Here is an 18,612-nt window from a genome sequence, read left to right on the forward strand (position 1 = left end):
TAGGTTATATGCTATATAGCAAGATATGTGAAGTATAATGTTTGTTAACGTAAACTTGTTAATACAGTTTGATTTATTTTATATACCTCACAAGTGATAATTTAATAAAGGTGTTAAAAAAACTTTATATTAAAATTTATAAACCAATTAGTCCAACTTCCATTATTGGCAAGTGCCTGAGATCTGTTATACAGCTCTTAGAATATACTAATGCTAGCATCAATATTTTGGACTTTGATCAACATGGTTTTATGAAAGGTCAATTTTAAACAGTTTTATTACTGTATATAATCAAATTACTTTAACTTTAGACCTGTGCTTAACACCAGGAGCAATTTAACTGTTACCTGGCTATAGCTTTTCACTCTCTGTACCCTAGTACCATATATAACTGTCTAGTTAAATCTAATATTAATCCATATTTAATTAGGGGGATTATGCTTCGGTTATCTAAAAGAATTCAAAGTGTCATCATTCTTCGTACTCAATCACAATACCTACCAGTAAAACCAGGTTTGCCCACAGGGCTCCCCTACACATGCCTGAGGTGAAATTGCTCGACCATCAGCAAAAAATGATAAATGGCATAACATCAAATGTTATTTCCCATAGGGAAATTACTGCTGGCACAATTTCTAATTTTGATGCTGGAATGATTCACTTCTTTAGGGAGATGTTGCCTTTCTTCAAATTGCTGTGAACATAGAGTTGGTATATATAAATTCAGGGGATGTGGGGCCTTGCCATTCATGGGGGACTTGCCTCCCTGAAAAAAAACATCCAAAATGTATTTTTCAATTTTAGATTTCAGGCATTTTTTTCATCCTTTTGGAATGTCTTATTTCAGGAAGTCAACATTTCATAATAAAACAGTGCCACGGGGATCTGTGGTCTGTCCAGCATTTTTAGCATAGTGTGAACTAAGGCCAGGAACAAGAACTTCTGGATTGCAAAATAGGTTTTGTGATACAAAATGAATCAGATATTGACAAACTATATAATTACATGAAAATATCTCAGTAAATGGGAACAGAATATAAGAATTACATTTTATTTAAAAAAGTGTAACATAATGTATTTTAAAATTGTTCTGTTCAGAAAAATGTATGCTTGTTATCACAACCATTATAGGAGGTTAGTCAGTATAAAGATTGTGAAATTATGAATTCTCATTCTTTCGTTTACTATGCATGCTAAAACAGTGAGACTAAGAGCAATGCAACAAACTGACTTCATATTGAGAAATCTGTCCACTAGAGATGAGGCCTGTTTAACATCTTTATATAAATCATTGATTAGACATCTTTATATATTTTGTGTATATGCTGCAGGCCGGCTCTAACAATTGGAACAGGTACAACGGAAATTTTCAAAAAGAATAATGTCAATCAAAAATGTGAGTTTTATAGACAGATATAAACATTTGCAGTTGTATACATTTTTATTTTATTTATTTATTTTATACATTGTATTATAGATATATTATAGGGAAATTAATTTTGGCTTACAGAGTATTCATGGACCCAATGCTATAGATGTAATTAAATATGAAAATGTATAGTAATGACATTACACATAAACATAGCAATATGAATTTTGACATAGCAATTGTTAAATCGAATTTATAGTATGCTGTACAGGGGATGGCATTATTAATGGACAAAATACCACCTAATGTCCAAAGATCAACAAAGACTGAATCTTTTAAAAAGAATTTGGACAGCTGGGTGGGTTATAAAGTCTTTGACTTAGAAGTTAGAAAATCAGTGTTCCTAGATGAATGTTTTAGTCTGATCTCTGAACTTATTCATGAACTTATGTCTGTATACAAAATTGGATCTTAATGTTATCCAGGAACATACAGGACTTAAAATTTGAGGTGCTGTCATATATGATTGCAAATCACTGTCGTAGACTTACTGAGAACACATGAGAGATTTCATTTATACAGTTTTATTCTGCAGGCATCCAGACATTCATGTTGATTTTCTCTGATAATGATTTGGAAGCAGAAACTGCTAAAACTGCAGTAAACGCTCCATTTTATTCCAAGTCACCCTAGCAAAACATGCATCGAGTTATGTTTCAGTACTAGATTTATAAGTGTGTGTGTGTGTGTGTGTCTGTGTGTGTGTGTGTGTGTGTGTGTGTGTGTGTGTGTGTGTGTGTGTGTGTGTGTGTGTGTGTGTGTGTGTGTGTCTGTGCATGTGTGTGTGTGTCTGTGTGTATGTATTTGTTTCTAACTCTATATATAAACTACATATTTCTATACAATATATAAACACTTTATGACAATATTTTACTTACAAAACATATTTTCTTCTTCACTTCACTATGATATATAATAAGTTTTGTCAAATGAATGATCAGTGAAAACTCAGATTTATTTATTTGAAGTAAATAATAAGACTGACCATGGTACTTTACAGCTGCCCTTTTACTGTTATTTTTTAGTTCCCATCCTTATTATCAAAAAACATACATCTGTTAAGTAACAACATAGCATTCAGACTACAGATTTAGGTGCTATATCATTATATCGATTACAAATGAGTAATATTTACGGTGGTATTTGTAGTCATTGACTTATGCATAGTGGAATTTGCAGTGTCTATAGACAAGCACAGCTTCGGTACAATTCATATAGGCTGTCTGCGTTTAGGCACAGCTATTGTAAACAGATTAAGAAAAGCTTATGTAAATGAGACAGCACTGAGATCGAAATGAGGAATGTATTATAATTTGGGCAACAAAGTTATGTAAATCAAGTGCTTTCCTGCTTGTTTTCAATTCAGTTGCTCTTTTTCATGCATGTCTGCACCATGTGTACATATCTTATAAAAGGTGAAGTTGCATATTTTTATCTACTTTGCAATCAGCGAAAATGTTTGCTTTACCTTGCTGTTTCTTATTGTGGGCTGTTTGCCTCAGCTGTGCCAAAACCACAGGTTTCCAGCAGTGCTGGCCTTCTGAGAAAACAATAGGAAAAGATTAACCCATTCTGATTTTGCTAAGAAATGCTTGATAGATTCAGTGGGATTTAGTGAGTGTGCATGCCCCACAGATGAGAGCTGGAGGATGCACAGTCTTCCTATATCTGTGAACACCAAGATATGTGCAGCCTTCACTATACTTTGCACAGAGACCTTACAGAGACAAACTAGGGACATTGTGGGTATTTCTCAAGCCTCCACCTAGAAGATACTTCAGCAGTTCCTCATCATACTCTTGGTACACCAGCCATTATCACTTCAGGATCAAGCTAGAACCATAAGTACCTCCTATGAGATGGCATGTTTTCCAGAGGTTCTTGGTGCAATGGATTGCATCCATGTTGCCATCTAGACAACAGTAACAGAAAAGGAAGGACTACCATTCCATTACCTAACAGGTGTGATGAATGGGGTTGGATCACCAATGTTTTAGCCCAGCATCTTGCTAGTGCATATGATTTTCATATCTGGCACATGAGCTCAATCAACCATCTCTTCCTGCAAGGTAGTATAGCCAACAGTCACCTTGTTGGTAAGTGCAAACTTTTTCAGTCATATTAATTTCTGTAGGTATAATTTAGTAAATGTCTGTCTTAATAGTAAATCCACCTTCTTCTATGTCTCCTCCCTCTTTTTCTTTTGCAGGTAATGTAAGTAACCTAATTGGACCCAGGCTGATGACATCAGTCTGTAACCGTTGGGGAGCTGCTGAAGAAAGCTTCAGTATTGCCCTGTCCAAGACAAGGAATGACTTTCAGCAAGTGTTTGATGCTGAAAGTCCATTTCCATTGCCTGGATGAGTCTGCAGGTGAATTTCTGTATGACCCTGTTACTTTATGCAGACTTTTAACCATATGATAATTCTACTGCATTCTGCACAACATGATTATGAATTGGCCAGGTGCTCAAATGCCTCAATTCTTAAAGTGCAGCTCCCACTACTGTTCCTTCAACCAGTGATGTCAGTAATGTGGGTCAGCTGATAGCACTGTCATGAGACCCTATGCAGCATACTCGTGAATGATCCATGGCTGGGCAGGCAAAGAGGTGGCATCTAGTCCACCATTATGAGCCATGATTTTAAGGCAGTGCTACCTTGACATTAATATTACGTAGATTCTATATGGTAACATCACAGTTTTACATATAATAAGTAGATGCGTATTTATTTCCTTGAGTTAGTCTTATCACTGTGGTTTGCAATGCAATTGCATATCTATGGTGTCATACACAATGTTCCCTAATGATAGTTTAGGTGATAGTGCTAGCAAGAGAGCTTGATGCTAAATGAATGCAATGCTGTGATCTGCTGGATGCAGGAGACCTTCTAGATACTGATCTGGGTGCTGTGGGACTGAGACCTCAACTGTGAGGTTGCACCATATATTGATGGAGGCTGATGAGTCCTGCTTGCCTTATTTTGCATTATGTTGCATATAGTCATAGTAAGCCTTGTGAATTACATGGTAGGCAGCCTACTCAGCCCCCACCAGTGCTGATACCCCCCATGTGCACCCAGATTTGTTTCCTATTTGACTCTGGTAAGTCTTTACCAGTGTATGCATGTAGATGAACATGGATGCTGTGTATGCCACAATATTATGCATGAAAATCATTATGGAATTGTCCCTGGTCTCCACCATTCCCATGTACTGATGCAATTCTTCATGGATACTCTGCAGTACTCTAATTATTTCTACCTGGGTTTCTACAGCACTGACTTGAACCTGAACAATGTCACAAGTACAGAGCTAGAGTTGGCATCACTGTTGGTACTGCTAACTCTGAATGGTTACCATATTCCTGAATATACTCTTTTGGTTCACAAGACAATTGTGTTGCTCTGCTTGTTGTACCTGCCACTTCAGATTGTTGTCATTAAGTTGACTGTATGAGCCTATGTTACTATTTAAGAAATTATGCACCTGCTTTGGGGAGAGGGAATCCTGCCAGTATACTTTGCAACTGTGTACCACTGTCTTCAGGCTGTGTCATGAATATGAGAGTTATAGCATTATTGTGGACAGCCATTGTGCTGTCAGCATCAGGCAGTTGTACTGTGAGAGTGGATGTGATTGGTTTTGGTAATTAGCCCGTGAAGGAATAAGTGATGCTAGCAACCAAAAATGATTTATTTATAAACAGATGATGCAGACACTTGCCACACAAACATTGTGAACTTTCCTGCAAGCCTGACGTACATGGGGCACGTGGTAATGAAAGACGTAATGGTTATAGTTATGCAGATATCTTTGGCAGAATATGCAGGCATGAAGCGTTGATACCACCTATGCATTAACATTCTTGTGTGCCACACTGTGGCTGCACCAGTGGTCTGATGGTACTGTTGTCCACACATCCTCTGATGATTCCTGTGGCATTTTCATCTGCATCGTAGTCATCACCCCTTACTGGCAGAAGGTATTCATCATCTGGTGTTAATCTTGCCATCCAGAATGACTGCATCACAGAAAGGTTACATTACTAGCCTTAAGGCTCATATATATTTTGAAAGGGGTAAGACTATATTTAACACCTTCTCTCCCTCAGCCGGGTCTATATTAGAACATCAAAATTTCATTATTTTGAATGTTCTAACATCGACCCCCTATTCAGCAAACGCTGACAACATCGAACATGAGCAACAGCGAATTTTTTCCTAGGGAAAAAAATTGCTGTTCCAAAACACATACACACAACATAAGCACACCAAAAAGCAATCCACACACATACACCCAAAATCTTGCAGCTAACCCTACACTAAACTGTACAAACACTACTAACTATCCACTTACCTTAACCCAAACCCTAACCATAAGGTCCATCACTATTGCACACTCACCTCACCCACGCCCTAACCCTAACTCACCTAACTCGCCCTAACCCTCACGTCCACACAATCGCACACATACCTCCCTCATGCCCTAACCCTAACTCACGTAACCCACACCCAATCACACACTTACCTGAACCCGACCCGTAACTTTCCATCACAGCACTGAAAATAGCGAAATGACAGAAACGAACAACCAAATTCTTTCCCTAGGAAAAAATTTGGTTATCTGTCATTTCGCTATTTTCAGCGTTCGCTGAATAGGGGTCAATGTTAGAACATTCGAAACAATGAAATTTCAACGTTCCAATATAGACCCCCCTCAGCCTTCTGTGTCTGTCTGCCATCTGTATATCTTGTATCCCTCATCCATGTCAGTCTACCATACTGTTCATGTCTCTTTTGTCTGTCTTTTATATTGCATCCATTCTTTAACTTGCCTGAGCCTCTCTAACACATTCTTACTCCTTCCCCAACTTCCCTCTTATTTAAAACTGTGAAAAGGGGCACGGGGTCTATCACCTACAACCATAATACTCTTCCTCTCCCATTACATCTAGCACAATCATCTTGATGTCTTCCTTTTGTTCTTGTCTTCTCACTTTCTCGCATTTCCAACCTGATAAAGAGCCAATCAGGGTGTACATATAAGGACACCCATATACTCAGTACATCACACCTTATTATCTTTTTAAATTCACTTCCACATGGCTGCACTGAGGGCCAGGCTCTTTCATTCACCCCTGTCAATATGCCTACTCTAACCTCCCAATTATGAAAAGATATAAAAGTTATTATCAAGTTACATAGACGGTTACTTTCACAAAAAAACCACAGCAGTTTTAATCAAATTTACACACAAAAGATAAGCTTGTGGGCATATCTGCACAGACCCTGCACTGCGTTACAACCAGAACCCCCATTCACTTCAACATACACATAGACACATATACAAAGAAAGACAGATAAACAGGCAGACACTCACACACATGCACACACACACACACACACACACACACACACACACACACACAAACGGACATACATCTGCACACTGAAATGTCCCTGATGCTGCATAAAGTCCATGACTTTGTTTCATAATACTGCCACAATTGTCCAGATGTTTGCAAAATGAGCAGATTTTTATATATATATATATATATATATATATATATATATATATATATATATATATATGGCCGGGGCCTTTCCACATTTACTTTTAAATTAATTTAACATAATTTAACATTTCTTTAATGTTGCAGTGGCATTTTCTCCTTTAAGAAGACACACTCTGTATTCATCATGTGTGAATCTTTATATACCACATGTACCAACATGGGAACACAAATGTAATGTAAACACACATTTCACACTTTCACTGTGTGACAGAGATGCTGTATGTGGAATTTAAATTTGTCTTTCCAAACATAAGATATGGAATGTAAACCTGCCATTCCATATGGAATTTGTGCCTTGAAAATGGGGGAATGTCAGGAGAGGAAGGAGTAGCCTAACATACAAGGACATGAAGGAGTCAAGGGGAAGTCTGCTACACTTGTATTGCAAAATGTTTGGGAAAAGATGCTTTACAGAAAAAATACCAAATCATATCAAGTACAAGACTGAACATAAACACATTGATAATGGCTAGTTATTTGGGATCAGAGTATGCATGTCCTGCATCAATGGCAGTACACTCCAATTAAATTATACAAAATGCATACAGCATTAGAAAAAAAAAAAGGTTAGAGGTATAAATGAGAGGGAGAATCCCTGAAACTTATGTTCTGGAAATAGACAGAGCACAGGTGAGAGGGAGGTAATGTCAAAAACTCTGGGAAAAGATGTTTGCTAAAAGGATTCTAGGGACATTATAGTTTTCAGGACTGTCAGCAAGAGGTGAGGCTGAAGGTTGGATTGAGGAGGATATTCAGTTCAGGCCGACCCTTACTTATGTTCCCAAGCCTATTTTAGCAGGAGAATGGAAAAAATAGTTGTAATGCAGTAATTTATAAAACTACTGGAAAGGATGGTTATGTATATTTAACTAGATCTTCATGGGGAAAATTGAAAATGCAGTTAGGAAAAGTGTTTTTTTTCTTTTCTATAAGATTTTATCAGGGAAGACTGAGGAATGAATACCATTTCTTAAGGCTTACTCTTCAGTCTCTAAAGCTAAGGAAATTATTAGCCCATAGGACAAGCAATTGCCTTCCTTTGGGAAGCCTTGCCTTCTGTAATGTGATATTGTAGATTTAAGACATAGCTTGTATTATACGTGACAGAAATAATGTTATTTTATAGCTTTTAATTTTAGAACTATGAAATCAACCCTTGCCAAGTGGGGTATGGAAATATATGAAATCAACCCTTGCCAAGTGGGGTATGGAAAGATATGAAATCAACCCTTGCCAAGTGGGGTATGGAAAGATACTGTAATGGACTTTCCAAACTGGGTTATATTGTCTGTTATACACAGGAAGGTACAGCTGGTGTTCAGAATTATTTACAATACACATATCAGATTTTAATCTGTCATACAACTAAAATATGATTGACAGAGCATGATATACTTGTGAGGATACTGAGATGACATAATGAAGGAATACTTCTTTTCCTACCTTGTTAGTATTTTTATACTTTGTATCACTAGTATTGCTACCTATGTTACTATTACTCATTATGTTTATTATTTTTGAGACTTCTTTATGACTCTGTTGATATAAAAAATACAGTGATATTATTGATTACTTGTACAAGCTGAAGAAAAAGCTTCTTAATAAATAGATACAATGTAGAATTCTAGTAGAAAATATTCTTTTGATAAGATGATAGTGATAAAAGAGAATGCACTCATTCAGCATGTGCTATCAAGAGATATTTCATGAGATTCATGTAGATTTTTATGGAGGTAAAGGACTGGGTTGTCCTTAACATATTCTTATACTATTAAAACACTTGTTATATCACTGTTTACAAAAGAAAGATAACTTCTAAGAGCTATATAAATTATTCTGTTGCTTATGATACAGAAATTATCTCTTCAAAGTTAGTCTTTGCATACCTGTCATTAATAAACTTAGATGGGTCTATATTACCATGTTGACAGGGCTGTTCATCGAACGCCCATATGTCGACATGTACACCGAAATACCTAAATGTCAAACGGCCACAAAAGCAATTTTTTTCACAAGGAAAAAAATTACTGGATCGTTGTCGGGAATTTGCCGTTTCCTCCACTGAAGTGCGATCTAGGAGTTGGGGCACAGCTCCCCACATCTGGGGTGAAGTGTAGGTGAAGCCCCCCAATTCATTGTGTCTTTCGGTTTGTTTTTTTGTTGGCCCAGCAATTTTTTTCCCTGGAAAAATAAATCGCATTTGTGGCCGTTCGACATTTAGGTATTTCGGTGTACATGAATTGATGTAAGGGCGTTTGATGAACAGCCCTGTCCACATGGTAATATAGACCCCCTTAGATGTAGGTGTGACCCACATGATAGTGATTTGAGAAATACTTTTTAGAGGTCTATCTTTGTGGCAGGTCATAGTCAGATTAGCATGGTGGTATTTTATTGGATAGCAATATTTACAAGGACATAACAGACAATTTTTTTTAAGAATTGAGAATGTACACAATTTGAATTCAGGTAAAACACTGAAGACTGGAGTGTTTATGGCTATATTTTGGGGTCTGTATTAGAACACCAAACATTTGAAATGTTGGGTGTTCTAATATTGACCCGTTTTCAGAGAACTCTGAAAATATCGAAGAAACAGAAAACCAAATTTTTTCCTAGGGAAAGAATTTGGTTGTCCATTTCTGTTGCTTCGGTATTTTCTGCACTCTGGTGGAAAGTTACGGGTCAGGTTCAGGTAAGTGTGCGATTGTGTGGACATGTGGGTTAGGGCGGGTTAGGTGAGTTAGGGTTAGGGCGCGGGTCAGGTAAGTGTGCGATTGTGTGGACGTGAGGGTTAGGACGGGGTAGGTGAGTTAGGGTTACGACGCGGGTGAGGTGACTGTGTGATACTGACAGACCTTAGGGTTAGGGTTTGGGTTAAGGTAAGTGGATAGTTAGTGGTGTATGTATAGTTTAGTGTAGGGTTAGGTGTAAGAGTTTAGGTGTATGTGTGTGGATTGCTGTTTGTTTGGTGTACTTGTGTTGTGTGTATGTGTTTTGGAACAGCAAATGTTTTCCCTAGGAAAAAATTCACTGTTCTGAATGATCGATGTTTTGTATTTTCGATTGCAAGGGTTTGATATCAGAACACTCGACATTTTGAATGTTCGGTGTTCTAATATAGACCCATATTTTGAAATCTGAATCAAAATGACTATATTTTTATGGCTGTATAACAAGATCACAATAAGCAAAATGATGGCAAAGAATGATTTTTCTAGTTTTCTAAATGTTTTACAGTATATTATTATAACTAGTATAGCATAATTTGCTTTATTATAATTTCTTATTATTTGCATATTCTGATAATAAATACTAAAACAATAACAGGTTTCTAAAATAAAAGTCAAATTAAGAAATGTAATTAAAATGGATGAGTTGGTTATGGAACATGATTTATACCGCAGGTACAGTATGCTCATGCATCAACAGAGGTTATAATATGCACTTTTGAATAAGTTACATCCTCTACGGTGTGCCTGTAGCAAAGATAATTCTGTGAACATTAGATATGTGCTATTTATTATGCTGTCACTGTTTTTGCCCCTTGGAGGTACCCATATCACCAGTAAAGTATACACCCCACAGGCTGCATGTTCAGTATACAGGACTTGTAGAACTTCTTCCTGCCTCTGCATGTATATAATTATGCTTTTTATTATTTCATTCATTCTCTAACTGCATTGTTGCTAACTGCACAGATAAAAATGATATAATTGCAGCAATAAATCTCAGTGATCTATTTTCTATAGAAGACATTTGTGTTTGCCACTAATGAAGTTGACTCTTTTGCATCTTAGGCTATAATTTCATGTTTCATTTAGGAATGTTTGGATTATCTCACCGACGTGAAAAGCATGTAGTTGAAGAACAAACTTAAACCTCACAAACTACCACATTGTTAATTTAACTTTACAAACACAGGTTCACTGACTTCTCTTCTAGATGACGATTGAAATTCAGTCAAAATTTTATGAATGGCCAGTAACAGAAAGCACTGAAAGCTCAAGTAATATTTACAAAGAGTAACAGCCTTTGCAAAGGAAGTGAATTCTCTGATAGTGCATAAAATATCAGCTCTCTTTAATGTTACTTTCATTTTGGGGTGTACATATAAGACTTTCAGGAAATATGATGAAAAGGGAAAAAAAGCATAACTTCTTAAAATGTTAATGAATAAAGTTGTTGAGAATGGAGAAATAAAGAATACTTTATCCTATAGCATGAAAAAGTGTCCCAATGAAAAAAAGCTAGTTAAATCTAACAAGAGTTAAGATGTTTATGTGTCCTAGGAATACGTCCAGGCAAATAGAAAAATATCACAAAAATACAACTCAGACAGTCTTCTAAATTGGAAGCATACAGTTGCAAAGTTTAAATCCAAGATAAGCACAATAAATTCTACTGGTTATTGTAAAACATTTAATGAAGCATTACTTGTTTGGTCATTAGCCTCTGATTCATTTTTTTTCTAATATGAGTTTATTCAGCTCTTGCTCATATCAAATTTTCCTCCTTTATTTTTATGACATAAATTATATACAGCAGTTAAATAGTGAAGTAGATGATATTGCCAAAAATGCTATTGAAAGCATGACTGAAACAGTATAAATGAATACAGTCATAAACAATCTCCTTCACAGAGTACTCAAAAAGAATGTAGTCTTGCACCTTAATGTTGCAAAATTATAAATGAAACTTCATTAGATCACATCATTAAACTAGTAAGCCATTTAAATATTAAGTGACCATGACATCATTCATAAAACAACCAGCTCTCATGAATATACAGTTAAAAATGCATAGAATTGTTTTAAAGCAATTGTTATATTAATGGTTTAACTTGGGGGGGAAATAAGCATTATGTTTAATATGTCACATCTCCTTGAACTTTACTATATTGTCCCACTCCCCCAGACTACTTCCTACTGTATTAAGAAAAACAAAAAAATATATTCTTACAGTTAACACACCTTTCTGTGCTTATGTTGTAATTTATTTTCACTCTTTGTTTTGATTGTATGCTGACTTTCTTGTATGTGTTATAACAGCTTTCTCGTGGTATACCCATGTATAAGCTGTCACAAACAAAACCTTTACTAATGCAATCATACTGTTGTTTTACTCCATAGAGCACTTTGGTGTTATTTAAAGTTAATATAGGATCAGATTCAGTACATTTACAAAATGCAAAAAACACATACTCGTGTATCTCATGTTATCATTTACAATGGTACCATGGGAAGAACTGTGACTTACAAATTAGATGTTTCAGCTATTATTTTTGCCAGTTGAGAATTGGCTATTAAAATATACAGTTTCATGCTAAAGGAGTCAGTATTATAAAGTAAACCCAAGGAACATTGTGTATTTCTTTTAACCGCATGTACTACTCTGTGACTATTCAAACCATTTAACAAAACTGGAGAAAAATCATTGTATTCAACATCTCTAAATACATTGTGCATCCATTCCTTTGTAAGATATCTGTATAAACACATTTTGGATCAAATTACCCACTTTTCTCAAAAGAAAAAAAAGTATTTTTAGTAGTTTGCCTACAAATTCTTACAAACTGACTGTCTAAAGCCTAACTAAAATGACGACTTTCAATTCCTGAATAGCAGCTTATGTTAATTGGTTCTCACTAAGCTTACAGCCAAAACTGACCATCCAGAAGCTCAGTCACATCACCCAGTACTTGTAGAACTAGCAGTCCCCCCATTAAGTAGACTTTCTCCACATATATTCATAGTGAAATAAATAATATACTTTTGTTTCAAGACTATTTTAGTTCCATTTAAATGAATATCCCCATCCAAAAATGAATATATATACTATAAATATTCCCACTAAAATGCAAAAAGAAGTTCTACTGGTGATTAGGTTCTTCAAAAATTATTCAAATTCAAAATCAGATCCTCTCCTAAAATAACCATATTGGCTGCAGAAAGTAACATGAAAAAAATAATTTAACCTTTCCAGAATTGCTCTTTCACATTCTGCTTGAACCACTTCTATGAATTTGGCTCTTGCAGAATGGAAGAGAATAATTATAGAAAAGTTAAGTGAGAAGCTCTGATTTTGAAAGTAGCACTGTTTTTTTTTTATAAAAAATGTGATGAACTATATAAAATATAACTGGTACATTTTAATTAGTAATACTGAACTGACAAAAATAATAGGAAAAACAAGTATCAGAAATACTCAGTCTAAAGCTCTAAGCCTCTTCTGCGTCATCAGCAGAATGGTTTGGAGGGACAGGTATATTTTGCTGAGGATACTGCTGCTGTGGAACAGCTTCCTCATCCGCATAAAACAAAGTTTGTCCCAGTCCATATTCAAATGCAACTTAGATCTATGGCTAAGAAGCAGAAAATTTACACCAGGACTGCCCCTTGCACTACTATGGATAGATGCAGCCCTTAAATGCTTTATCTCATGTATGGGCCCCCTCAAATTATCTATGGTATGATCCCATTTATTCTTATTAGGGGTAATATATAATTTTTGGCCATGGAATGGGTAATGGCAATCTATAATGAAATTGGATACATTATTTTGAGCACAAAAAGGGAAACTGGCTAGGCTTAAAATGGCCCTCAAGGGCAGCTAACCTAGTACTTACCTATAAACCAATAAACCTATTTAACTTAAAGTATAATCTAGAATATGGAGATCTCTCTGAAAAAAATGTGACATTGGCGTTTGCATTTCATGCAAGTTTTGCAGATTTACTACCACAGGCCCTTCGATAAATCTAAGTCACACTGAAGTGGTCTGTGTAGAAAATGTACATTATGACTGCAATAACGAAGGTGTTCTTTACATAAGTAAATATGAGTGTGGTGACAGCTTCAGTGTGGGTATAACTTTAAGGAAATTGCTGCACCGCATATGTGAACTCCTGTATGCAAGCAAAGAATGAAAACAATGCACTCTACAAACATGTAATAAAGTGTGCTAAATGTATTAAAAAAGCGTTTGTTGTGATTGGTTGAGAAAGAATTTGCTCTGGAGGGAACAATTTGGACAATATGCTGGAGCTCAAGGAGATACAAGGCACAATTCTAAAGCACTACTCTCTGTGTAAGTGACTTTCTATAGTTAAGTCTACTTTATAGATGCCCCTTATACTGGAGTCTTTTGGGATATGGCTTATTGTGGCAAGTTAAGTTTAATGCTAATTTTCTTCCTTGGTTAAATGAAACAATATTTAAGTGGCTTGAAAGTTTAATGAAATGTTCTGATGAAATCTCATTTATAACTCTATGAGATAAAAGTGTTTAACTAGCTATATTTTAATGAATGTTCAACTATATTTAAATGAATAGCACTCTTGATTACTCTATAAAAGAGTAGTTTTATTTTTATATTATTATAATGTGGTACACATGATAGCATTAAATGGTCCATTACTCATTTGTGGAATTCTCTTCTTTGAGTGGTGTACTTGGCACATTCCATTCCATTCTAGAACTCGAGATTCTGGCCAAGTTAATATAATTTCATAGCTTCTTATGGCACTGCCTTCCGCAATTATTTTGATTAGACTCAAAGGCATATGCAATGTTCAATCACCATATGACACTGATTGTTCTGTTTTTCCAAAATTAAAATCTTCCAGAGCATTACATGAATGCATGGAATAATAAAGTAAGCATTACATCTTAATAACTGAATTACCAATCATCTTTTTCTGATAAACAGAAGGATTTGTACTGCAGTCCTGCAGAGATAATATGAATCAGAGAATATACTGAAAACTAAACCCTGTCTTTTTTATTGAGATGTGTTGTTTTAATTTTAACTCAGAATGCTACCTTTTTTAAATTAATTAATATATTCTTTAATTGTAGATTAGTTTTAAGCTACCTTAATTTTGATATTAAGTGGTATTAAAGCTACCACTGATGTTTGTTTTGTTTTAACAGATCTCTATGTCTAATTGTATGCATCTCTGAAGTAAACAATGTCTCTGCCTAATTACACATCACTCTACTGCAAAGTCTCTTTATTTTCTCATTCATACTCCTCACCCAGCAACTAATTCCTGATCTCCATTAGCTTGTTTACCCAGATCCTTGACTATGAGATATAGATATGGATTACCTTTATGACATTTTGATAGAACTTTTTTTTATTTTGCAGTTATAGTCTTTAATTTTACTTCTTAATAGATTGTTAAAATGCTGTTAGATCTAACTGAATTTGAAGAAATTGTAAAATTATCTTTAACTGAATATGTGAAATCAGTTGCCTATTGTGTATCCCTGCTTGGATTACTTTGATACAACGTATTATCCTTTCATATCTAAATTACAGTGGCATCAAAGATATATCAGGTCTCCCCTGAAAAGTGACCATTGGCATAGTTGGACTAACCTGGTCAACAAGGTATAAATGAGCATCAATTACTTTGTAACACAACTTTCAATAGACTGCAAATACTTTAAACCTGTGCTACATTGTCAATTCTAATGTTTAACTCATGGCTTCAAATGTCTACTAATTTTTATTGATGTTACTTGTATGCCTGATCTTAAGTATTTGAACATTTTTGCAATTTTTTTTTTGTTCCTGTTATATTTAATGTTCTCCTAATTGCTCCTGGGATGGGTCCTCTAGGATCAGTCACAAACAATTAAAAAACAAATAACTATAGGCAGACAATAAGTACATAAGTAAGTATCCAGGCCTGAAAGGTTGAAACTGTACTGTTTTTATATGAAACATAAAAAAAATTATTGTCTTATTTTCCCGTCATTTAGATTATACATCATGCTCAAAGTCTTATTCAGATAATTTGAAACTATCATATAATTTATCCCAGTCACAATCTGGGTGAGTCACAGTCTATGCTGATATGCAGCATAGGTATGACAGAAAACCAGTCCTGGATAGAGTGCCAGCCCATTACAGACTTCAGAATCAAAAATTTTCAAAACTGTGCAAATCCGGAATGCAGTAATCAGAAATAAAACATGCAATAAAAGCATTATGTGAAACTATACCTGGGCCAAGTATTCCAATCCAGGTGGGCAGTCTGCAGGAGGTGGGGGTGCTGGCATCCACTGAGTAGTAGGTCTTCCAGGTTGACTTGGTAATGGGTGGCCTGGAACTTGATGCACTCCATGGGTTACCTGTCCAGGTGGGCCTTTCAGCAGATACCAAAAAGATTAAGAAAGTATTTCAAGTTCCTTAATTAAAGCAACTAATTAAATGTTACTTCTAAAGCTTAATTTCGAAAATTGGTGCAATATTTAGATGTCTGAATGTTTGATATGTGCAAATAATGACAATAATGTATATTTTCTTCAGATATGTTCTGGCTTGTATAATATAACAAATCATACATTCTTTTTCTTTTTGGTACATCCCACTGTGGTCTACCTCAGAGAAGTAGCTACACACAATACACATTATTTATTAGGTAATAACCTGGCCACTCCTTGAATATGAGGTCATAGCACTGTAACTAATGTCACAACTGCACAATAATCTTGCCAATCCCTTGCTGTAAGGCATCAGCTCTATAACTACTGATACAATCCCAGAACAACCCTAACATTTCTTGACTATAAGACCATAGCCATGTAGCCAAAGCACCCCCCCCAAAAAAAAAAGAAAACAAAATTGACAAATTCTTGGCTATGAGGACATATTCCAGTATCTATAGTCACCAGTATTAGAACCCCACAATAACCTGGCCAACACATGACTGTGAGGTCTCAGTCCTATAACTACTGCCACCTACCCACAAAGGCCCAATAAGTCCTTGTCTATGAGGCCACAGATCAGTAATCACTGTCAATAACTGCATAATAACCTAGCCACTCCTTGGCTATGAGGACACAGCACTGTACCTACTATCATAGCCTAATAATGCCATAGCCAGTCCTTAGTTATGATGTAATAGCTCTGTAACCACTCTCATAACCCACAGTAACTTAGCCAATCTTTAGCTTTTTGGCTAAAGCTCTGCAACCACTGTCACAACCTTAGAATAACCTAGACAAACCTTTGCTATGAGACCATAACTCATTAACACCTGCTACAGCTCCACAGTTTTATGGCCAGTCCTTGACAATGAGACCATATCTCTGTAACTATTTTCACAACCCCACATTAACCAGACTATGAGACTCTGGTTCTACTACTACTGTCATAACCCCATGTTAGCCTGATTCACTGTCACAGCTCCACAATAACTTGGTAAATCCTTGGTTATGCCGTCCTAGGTCTGCAGCCAGTCATAAACTCAAAATGGGTCTATATTACTTTGTCGAACGTTCACTTCAGTGTACGTCTGTTCAACGAACTCAAAACAGTGAACGTTCATTTAAGCGAACATTCACATGCCCTTTTCCCCAATGTATTGTGATATATATATATATATATATATATATATATATATATATATATATATATATATATATATGGATCTACTTTTCTTTGTCGAAATTTCATTACTTCAAAAAAGAAAAGTCGATGCCCACTTCAGCGAAAGCGCATTTCAATGAAAGTGCACTTTCACTAAGCCTAGTCGCCGGATGGTCTGACTAAAAAAAAAATCACAGAAAACATGTTATGCAGGGGGGCAAGCCTTATGCACACACACCCTACTTAAATATACCAACTCCGAGATCGCACTACAGCGAAGAAAAGGAAATATTTCCACTCCACACTGTATTGTGATCTCCATACTTCATTGTCGAAGTTTTGGTACTTCGAATAACTGATCTCGACCAAGTGGGTTTCAAAGTACTGAAACTTCGTACAACCAAAGTAGACCCATATGTGCATGTATGTATATATATATATATATATATATATATATATATATATATATATATATATATATATATCAGTAGGGGGGGTGAAGGGCACAGCCTCCCCACATTGGTGGGTGTGTATGGCGTAGTCCCACATATGGATGGATTTGATATACTGTGGTGTGTGTAAATTTGAAGTTTTGGCAAAGTAACTCTGTTTCCTGGGTAAACCATTCACAGATGTGAACATTTGCTTAAATGAATGTTCTGTTTTCTGTTTGTTTAGACCCCCCCTAAAATATCCTGGCAATCCTTGGTTATGAGGTTGTAGGTCTATAAACACTGTCACAACTCCATAACTTCCTGGCAATCTCTAGTATAAGGTCATAGCCATAACTCTATTGGACCACCTGAAACTCCATTAGAAAACCTAGATCAACCAGTTGTATTCCTCTGGAGTTCAGTGACAATCTCTCGGGATGTCACTTCATTACTATACGACTGGCTGTTTCAGAGTGCAGTCAACAGCCTCACTTTGCCTTTCCCAATGACTACCTATCTAACTATCTTGAAAATCAGCACTGCATTGCCTGATGTCCATCCCTATAACTGTTGCACTGTTCTTTACTCTTGGGATATCCTGATGAGGATAAACTAACATCTGGCTAGTATACCATAGCCTTTACACCTTCCAAGCATCATACATCAGACTTATGCATTACATGGAAGGCATAAGGTATATATGTGAAGTATGGATGGCTAATCCTCAGAAATTCTTTGCAGCCAGTCCAAATGCTATCTTTGAATTTGGTCTGTACCCCACTCACTGA

The 18,612-nt window shown here is 35.9% G+C and overlaps 1 protein-coding gene across 1 annotated transcript in view; it reads right to left on the reverse strand.

Moving 5' to 3' along the window:
* LOC122801198 (phospholipid scramblase 1-like) overlaps positions 1-18,612 on the reverse strand; it is a 621,378-nt gene that overhangs the window by 162,969 nt on the left and 439,797 nt on the right. Inside the window, exon 4 of the mRNA XM_044070756.1 lies at positions 16,022-16,164. Within this exon, the coding sequence (XP_043926691.1) occupies positions 16,022-16,164 (143 nt within the window). The remainder of the gene's footprint in view (positions 1-16,021; positions 16,165-18,612) is intronic.

The sequence above is a fragment of the Protopterus annectens genome, chromosome 4.part1 (genome assembly GCF_019279795.1).
Source record: "Protopterus annectens isolate FY-2018-M chromosome 4.part1, PAN1.0, whole genome shotgun sequence".
NCBI classification, from domain to species: Eukaryota; Metazoa; Chordata; order Ceratodontiformes; family Protopteridae; genus Protopterus; species Protopterus annectens.